This window comes from Bremia lactucae, assembly GCF_004359215.1.
Source record: "Bremia lactucae strain SF5 chromosome Unknown BlacSF5_NotPlaced_42_SHOA01000006.1_337800bp, whole genome shotgun sequence".
NCBI lineage: Eukaryota > Oomycota > Peronosporomycetes > Peronosporales > Peronosporaceae > Bremia > Bremia lactucae.
Window position 1 is genome coordinate 40,895 of NW_027152055.1, and position 9,016 is coordinate 49,910.

The 9,016-nt window shown below is 46.8% G+C and overlaps 1 protein-coding gene across 1 annotated transcript; it reads right to left on the minus strand.

Moving 5' to 3' along the window:
- Nucleotides 1-4,210: 4,210 nt before the first annotated feature.
- On the minus strand, nucleotides 4,211-4,542 carry CCR75_006002 (uncharacterized protein; the record flags this gene model as incomplete). The annotated part of the gene is given in 2 exon segments (XM_067964076.1): nucleotides 4,211-4,223; nucleotides 4,238-4,542. The coding sequence occupies 2 exon segments, from the start codon at nucleotides 4,540-4,542 to the stop codon at nucleotides 4,211-4,213; spliced, it is 318 nt and encodes a 105-aa protein (XP_067820554.1).
- Nucleotides 4,543-9,016: the final 4,474 nt, after the last annotated feature.

The following is a 9,016-nucleotide window of genomic DNA, read 5'->3' on the forward strand; positions in this document are numbered from 1 at the left end:
CATCCCTCCTAATGCGAATGCACCTATGTGCATCCCAAACACAAGGGTGGGTCACAATGTGAACTGCACCCAAGTGGTAGGTCCAATCACATTACTTAAGTAACTGACCATCCCCTTAAGTACACAAAGTAAACTTAACGGGGATTATGTAAATTAGGGCAAATATAGCCCGTTACAGCAGGGGTGACAATGCGAGCTGCTATCATTCCCTTCTACTTGCTTCAAATCTACGCCATGCAAAGGTATAATCACCAAGCAAGAATTACACTAAATATACTTATCCTACCTTGAGTTCATCTATCGATTAATGCTAGCTAGACCGGATTTCATATACTTGTATTCGGCGTACAAGTACGCTCGTACCTTTTTCGTACGAAGCAGCTAAAATATATCCGCCTATTTAAGTTTGCTGTCATTGCTGATAATAACTTGCCATTATATTACGTAGCCTTGCTCAGACCATAAAGAGACACCCTGACGCGATCTTGATAAGACGTCAAGGCATTAAAAGCGGTGATTTAATTAAACAATACGCGTCCCATTCAGACAGTATCGGAAGCTTCAAATTACCGTTCGTAGAAGCCGCGGCAAAAATAGGCAGTACATACCTGCTCTCTCTCTCCATCAAGCTCTTCCAAAACCAAAACAAAACACCCGAGTCGAATCCTGCAGTGTTGCCCGAGCGGACCATGTCCCGAGCTCTATATGCCATCACGACAAAGACAATAATGTATGCAATTGAACCTAATATGTCGTCTTCGATATCATACAGAACTTTTTCCTACGCTTTGGGAACGTTCGTAAAACACTTGGTTTCATTCGCTAACACGGCGACCGTGTCAGCGAGAAACACCGCATAGCTATCGAGTTCCATCTTCGCCCTTTGGGAAGGGAGTCCTCTTGCTGAGCGTCTTCGCCCCAATAGGAACCCTGGCATAGCAGCGAGCCATCCATATGGCAGCGCTTGTCGCATTTGTAACAGACAACGTCTGCATTGCCCAACTCCATGGGAGTGGCATCTGACCTCTCGGCCGACGGCTTATATCAAGCGGTCGCCGAGGCACTGTTGAAATATTGCTCCTGAACTAAGGCAATTTAGATTGCCTCTTCCATCGTCGACGGCACCTTTCTAAAAAGAGCCTGTCGCGATGGGTCATGCCGTAGTCCGTTCATAAACGTGGGCACCTTAGTGTGCTCCAGATTCGAACCAACAGTAATGGATGCCGACAGCAAGCGCATCTCCTGCACATACTCTTGCAGAGATCGCTTCGCCTATCGCGCTTCAAAGAAGCGCGTCTGAAGGAACATTTTGTTGTTCGGCGGCTGATACATGGCGCGAATCTTTGTCTTAAAAATTGCCCATGTTGAAAAGCCTTTCCAAGTGCGGTAAGCTATGAGCAAGCCCACTCTGAGGCCTAACCGCGCAGATGCGACATGGCGTACGACATCATCATGCTGTCGTTCTCGATGAGCTGCGTCACACCTCATTGCTCCACGGCTAAAGGCCAGTGGACAATCGTGTGCGCTGCAGTTTCATCGAACTTGAGGGGGTCCATCCGAATGGACTCGGCTGATGCGACAGGGCAGAGGGCATCTCAACAGTCCTGTTGAGAGCCTCACTCCGAGCCTGGTCACGCCTAAGCTCATCCAGAGTCTGAGTGACGGACTCCGCCGCAGCATGGTTTGGTGCCTCGGACGCGGCTATCCGCTGTCCAAGCACGAATGCCTCAAACTGCTCCAACTAAGCAACATGTTACTCAAGAGGATTGCCCAAGAGCCTGGACCGGGCTTGTTCACCAAGTCCCTGCGCCACCTCCCGATGATGTTCGGAGAGGTGGGAAACGAGCCCAATCGATATTGAGGCTTATCCTCACGTACTCGCAGAGATGCGGGTCGTGGGAAGAATTTTAAGTTCTACCAAGTGTAGGCGGGCACGTCTTTATGCGGCCACAGTCTACTTAAGCACACACTTTAGCACAGGTAGGACCGTCTACTCTCGTGTGCAGTGAGTTAGTAGTGGTGGTTGCCTTAGCGACCTCACCTAACGCACTAAGTACTCTGGTATACGTGTCGTCCGACTCCTCGTGCGCACTTACAAGTAGGAAGTAGTCTCAGACTGATTTATATTTAATCGTAAGGTTGACTCCCTTACATGGCCCGCTATTTAAGCAATCGGCAAAGAGCTTGTAGACTGCTAATACTTGTAAGCGATGTAGTGGCCACTGCTTCATGATAAAGTAATTCGAACCTGGTATCAGGTCGATCTCGTGTCAAGTGCGTTTATCATAGGCAGCTCAAATGATACCAAATCAGGGAACACAACCATGAATTCGATCAAATCCTTATACAAACAATTTATTTTTAACGACTCCCAAGTGAGACGTAAGTCGTTCAGCCAGAGTCTTCTCATCGACATCATTATCGTCCATCTATGAGCTGCTCAGAAACCGCACGTTCAGTTATTACTATCGCCGACCGAATATCGGCCACATATATGTGACAAGTACGCAGGTCTTGTCACAAGGGACTTTTTCACTTTGCAGATTACGCAAGAATTGTTTCGATTCGAGCGTTTGCAATTGACTTACCTCGAAGTTAACTTCGGAAGCCAACACTTAATCCGTTGTTTACCAGAACGTTTAACATCTCGGTTCTTACTGGGAACTTAGTTCTTGGGGATTGTTCTCTTAAGTGTTTTGGAACTTATTTCCTGATGGAAACGGGAAGTATCCTCCCTTAATTGGCGCGAGCTGAGATTGCCAATTACAGCAAATCCTTTACGATCGACTTGTTCTTTTAGGTATCTTGGGACTTATACCCTAATAGAATGGGGAGTATCCCCCCAACTAACTCGAGCTGCGGTTGCAAATTACAGCGAAATCCTCTACGATCGATTATCCAGTCGATCTAAGATTGTCGCACCATCTCTTATAGGCACACGTTTGGAAGATGGCCATCTGATGAACGAGAGACAGGCATTGTCACGGCTTGGTGCTGCAAACTAATGCAAAGATCGTACTTTCTGAGCAATAAAAATCCCAAAATGACAACCAAATTCATCATGATTGAATCCTCATCGTACTTTTTATCCTTGAACGTATTGGATACCAACTGGCTTTGAATGATGACGGTGCGATTTCCGCAGGCAACTTTGGCCATTACATTCATGGTGACTTTCAATTGCACCGTACGAGCTTTGATTTCTGCAAAAGCACCAGATAATACAAGGGACATATGGTCGTAAAGCTGTTAGCAAGGAATACGTACTATACAAGAGTGGTTTAGCTCTTCGGCTGCTGTCTAACGTCATATTTTTAGAATATGATCTACCTGTGACGTTCAATCGCAACAGTACGCGTATAGTCAGCGAATTAGCCGCATACAAGAGAAGCAGGTGCTCAACGCTTCCTCGCTGTGCTAGGGTGTGTGCTAAGTAGAACGTGGCCGCATTGCGACGTGCCCGTCTACAAATAGACTTTTTCTTCGTAACGCTTCTACCATTCTTAATAGTCAATAACTCAATCGGGTGCATAAGCAGCTTCACCCTCGAACGACGACCTTAAGGCACATCGCACATGCAAAAGCCGCTTTACCTAAATATACGTTCCTAGTTATTTTATACGTAGCTTATGCAACTCAAGACATCATTCAAACTGCTTATAATTAATTTTCAGCATGAAAGTGTCGCACTTGGAAACATATTGGAAGTTTATTCAGGTGAGCCTACGAAAGCCTTACTTAGAGGTACGAAAATGTGCAAAACAGTGACCTAATTAACGATAATTTTCGTAATATCTAGGCGTTTTACTATTTGCTGGCAAACCTATAGTAAAACGCTGGCCTATTGCTTCTTCTTCTAATGGCACATCAATGTCATGGGCCTGTGAGGTCAATATCAAAAATTGGATGCCGCCAGCGTTCAATACTGGTGGCCATCCAGTGTGACTTGCGCCTGGGATTCGAGCCTTTGCAAGACTACTCTCGCTTGCGTGCAGACTTATCCTCCCTTCGAAAGGATATCCGCGCCAGCGAACAGGATAACTCGTTCGCTGCCCCTTCCATCACGGTGGTTTACGATGCGTTCCACAAGGAAATGTTGATCACCGTGGGAATCCACCACAACCATTGCTGGATTCCCACGGTGGTTAACGTTTCCTGGAAGGGGAAAATTATAAGGAAGTATATAAAATTGGGTAGGTATTATATATATTCACACCCCTTTTCTTTAAATTCGTACTCTTTCGGCAAAAGTACATCGAGCGTACCACACGCATCAAGCCAAGGAAGTAGCGCGAGCGCACGCACCACTTGCGATGAAAGCGGCCCTTTACCGGACGTCGCGTCGTTGAATGTCTCATCAACATTCCCTTCGACCAGCTCTCCATCACGCGCAGTGTCTGTGCATGTCTTCGTGTCGCGCGAGCTGCCTGCACAGTCCGCTTGGCGTCCCCCACACGCGACCGCATCGGACGACGCGATCGCAGATCCGCATGCTGTCAACGACAGTGCTTGGAGTTTCCGAGCAAAAATGTTTATCATCATCAATATAGTGCATCGTCCGCACTTGCTGTTCATGTTATAACAAAGAAAGTTTGCAATTGTTTAGGGAATGTCTAGACCCACCCCAGGTTTTTGCCAAAAGTGTAAATATTGTAAAATATGTAGCGTATAAATATTAAACGTTTTTTAATTAAAAATACAAATATCTCTTTGTAGCTCAACAACCATCCTCAGAAGAAAACATTTCGATGACGTGATTTTGCGAGGCTCATCATCTACCGCTGTGGTGATAACAGTAGTATTATAGGTGTGAGGCTTCTGCTATATGTACACCCCCCTTTGCTATATGTAGCCCCCAACCAGAGCCAATCAGATCAGAACGCACACAATATAAATACACATCCGTGTCCCATAGCTAATTAAAGCCTGGTATATCCCTAGTAGTTTTTGTACGTGAGAGCAAGTCGCCTCACTGCAGTCCGACCTTTTGGGTACGTAAAGCCACAGGTGGATGGCGCGTGATTCATGCTTACAATCAGCTGAACAAGGCGACCAGACCGCCGCAAACGCCAATCCCGCGGAAAGGTGTTTTGTTGAACTTTATGAGAAAGTCTACTATCTTTCCGCGTTTAATTTAAATGATGGCTACTATCAGATACTCATGAGAGAGTCCGATGTAGCCAAACTGCTGTAAGCACCCCAAGCGGTATGCTTTGGGAGTGGCTTGTGATGCCCAAGGTTTGAAAAACGCACCAGCGACATTTAACCGAGTGGTTGCTCACGTGTTGCGTCAGCACCGTGCCTATGCGCCCCATTACTTTGACGATGTACTCGTGCATAGTAGGGCCGAGGACAGGCTGAGCGCAATAGAGTCGCACAAGCGTCATTTAGACGCTGTGCTGCAGACTTTAAAGGACGCTCAATTGTACGTCAACTTGCAAAAGTGCGTCATGGGGGACCCTGAGATACCTGTGCTGGGCTGCATCGTTGGTACACATGGTGTACGAGCAGACCCAGACAAGGAAAAATCAGTAAAGGAATGGTCAATTCCACGGCATGTGAAGGATTTGCGCCAATTCCTAGGGCTCGCTAATTACTTGCATAAGTATAGCAAGAATTATGCGGAGCAAACTAAACCATTATCTGATCTCCTTAAAAAGGACACAGAATAGGTTTGGTTAAAAGAACAAGAAGATGCGTTCACATCAGTGAAGCAATCACTTGGAGGCACCGGTCTTGGCATTGCCAGATGCGGATTAGCCCTTTAGCGTCGTCTGCAATGCAAGTAATTTTGCAATCGGCAGCGCGCTCATGCAAAAGGATGACGACGGCATTGACCGTGTCATATCTCATTAGTCCCGACTTTTAAGAGCCGCGGAACTGAATTACTCTGGAATGACAAGGAGCTACTTTCAATAAAGTATGCTCTTGTCCATTTTCGTGTGCACCTATTGGACACCAAATCATTTGTGGTTTATACGGATCACTCATCATTGCGGACCGCAATAAACTCACCGCACCTCTCGCCTAGAATGGCAAGATGGCTCACATTCTTCTCTGATTTAAATTTCAAAGTTGAATATAGGCCGGGTTAGACGAATTTCTTGGCTGACGCTTTTTCGCGCAGACCAGACTTTGGGTAATACACCAGGAAAGTGTGTCTAGCGCTAAAGCACAAGTCCAGCCGTCAACGTTGGCAGCCGTGAAGGCATACCACGTGACGAGCTGGTAAGTCCCTGATATACAATAAAGTTACAGTCAGGACGAACATTGTCGCCTGCTGTTGGATCACTTCGGTTGACGAAAGGCTTCTCTACCGTCGCGCCTAACGGCTAAGCTTAATCGCTTTAGCTATAGTTATGAACTGTTATGGTCTTGAGAATCTATGTGCCTCATGACACAGATCTCAAGCTGATGACCCTTCACGAGCTACATGATGTACCATCTAGTGGACATCTGGGCCGTGAAAAGACATTCTTACGAGTTTTAAAGGAATTTTATTGGCTACACCTATTTAGATGGGTTACCAACTATATTCGCTCTTGCGAACAGTGTCAGCGCGTTAAGCCTGCACCGTCCAGCAGTGCGCCACTAAAGCCGCTACTATCCATCGGATTTTTAGAAGTCAGAAAGTCTGGACTTCATGTTTGGTATGCCGCCCGACCACAAGGGTCGGACGGAGATAACACTAATATGTATTGCGAGCGTATCTTTTTAGATACTTTGCGTAACGGATGATGCTACACGTCATCCCTCCTAATGTGAATTTACCTATGTGCATGACATAATTACTTTATAAAAGTAATTGACCACCCCCTTAAGCACATAAAGAGTATTTGACGGGGACTGTGTAACATTACGGCAACTTTGGCCAAATACACCATCCCCTAATCGCTCATCCACAAAGCGTTGAGCTTCGCGCACGCTTTTTGTATTTAACTCGCCTATGACACCGCCGAGAGGTCGGTCATAGGACGTAGTCTTATTGCCCACTGCTAAACTGGAAGGGTTACTAGGGCAATTTTCTATCGTTGACATGATACCCTCGGGGATCATCGTCATATTGACGAAACTATGTCCCTCTTTCGCACCGAGCATAGTGAGGGTCCCTGCCCCACTCGGGCTGCGCACAAACGAGACAGGCGTCCGAGGATGGTGCAGACGTTAATATAAAACGGTGTCTTACCCGTACTGGCGTGGACACTGTTATTTATAGCGAACTCCACAAAGGGCAATTATTTGCTCCATTCTTTGGGAGTCGCTATCATGCATAAGACATCCGCTACGACCCGATTGGCACGTTCTGTTTGGCCATCGGTCTGGGGGTGATCTGCGGTCGACATGTGGAGCTAGGTTCCTATCAGCTCAAACACATGTTGTCAAAAACTAGACGTAAAACGTGGATCCCGGTTCGATACTATAGACTCGGGCATCCCAGTAGTCGGTATACATGATCCAGGAATAAGAAAGCTGCCTCCTTGCCTGTGGTCGATGTTTACATGGTGCTAAGCGTATCATCTTGTTCAGTCTGTCTACAAGACGACGAGCTTGCAGAGATGAGATTTTATGATTGGTAAAAAAAGGTATTTATATTAGATACGATTAAATATAAATCAGTCTGAAAACTACTTCCTACTTTGTAGGTGCGCACGAGGAGTCGGATCACCGCTCCCGTGACGACACGTTTACCAGAGTACTTGGTGCGTTGGGTGAGTTCGCTAAAGCGCCCACCACAACTACCTCACGGCACACGACAGTAGACGGTCAAACCGCTTCCTCGCTTTGCTAGGGTGTGTGCTTAAGTAGAGCGTGGTCGCATTTAAGACGTGCCCGCCTACACGTGAACTAACGACTGTTCTTCTCGAAAATGTTTGAAGGTTCACTGACAGCCATAATGTCCATCTTTTGCGTTTGGCCCAGATAAATGCACACAACACCAGTATTGTAGCAGCCATGCCAATCGAATGATATAGGCGGGCACGTCGTAATGCGGCCACGCTCTACTTAAGCACACACCCTAGCACAGCGAGGAAGCGGTTTGCACCTGCTTCTCTTGCGTGCAGTGAGGTAGTTGTGGTGGGCGCGCAAGCGACCTCACCCAACACTCTAAGAACTCTGGTAAAGTGACGTCACGGGAGCGGTAATCCGTCTCCTCGTGCGCACTTACCAAGTAGGTAGTAATTTTCAGACTGATTTATATTTAATAGAATTAAATACAAATACCTATTTTTACCAATTAAAATGTTATCTCTATAGATATCATTTAATATGTATTGCGAGCGTATCTTTATAGATACCTCGCGTAACTGATGACGCTAGCCGTCATCATGGATGACGCTGGGCGTCATCCCTCCTAATGTGAATGCACCCATGTGCATCACATCCACAAGGGTTGGTCACAAATGTGCACCACACCCGAGTGTTGGGTCTAATTACTATTATTTAGTAATTGACCATCCCCTTAAGTACCAAATGTACTTAATGGGGACTGTGTAACATTAGGGCAACTCTAGCCCGTTACACCATCCCCCTCTTTAAGAACGAATTTACATTTTTAAATTCGACAGAGTAGAGAGAGGAACTGCGAGCAGCTTTACGCGCCGCTAGTTCACTCGATCACTCTCGCGCACGTGTTTCTATACACGGCGCCCAAGATGCCACCTAAAAGGGGCCACGTTGGTGGGTCGTCTGCGAAGACGCCCACACAACCTCGCACTAAGCGCACGCGCCGCGTTAATTCGCCGGCCGCGTCAAATGCCTTAGTCGGAACGCAGACAGCCACTGCGGCTGTCGCGTTAACAGGGCTAAAGGATCCATCCCACTTTAACAGTGAGGATGTTGATCCGTCGCTCATTGTCGACTACAATGAGTCGACACCGTTGCCGTCACCTCATAGTAGTGATGCGGACAACGAGCTCATGAGGAGTGATGATGCGGCATTATTGCCCATCCAAACATCTCTCATGGCTCACAACATGGAGACAGCATCGTTTACGAATGCTGTCCCATCGACAGG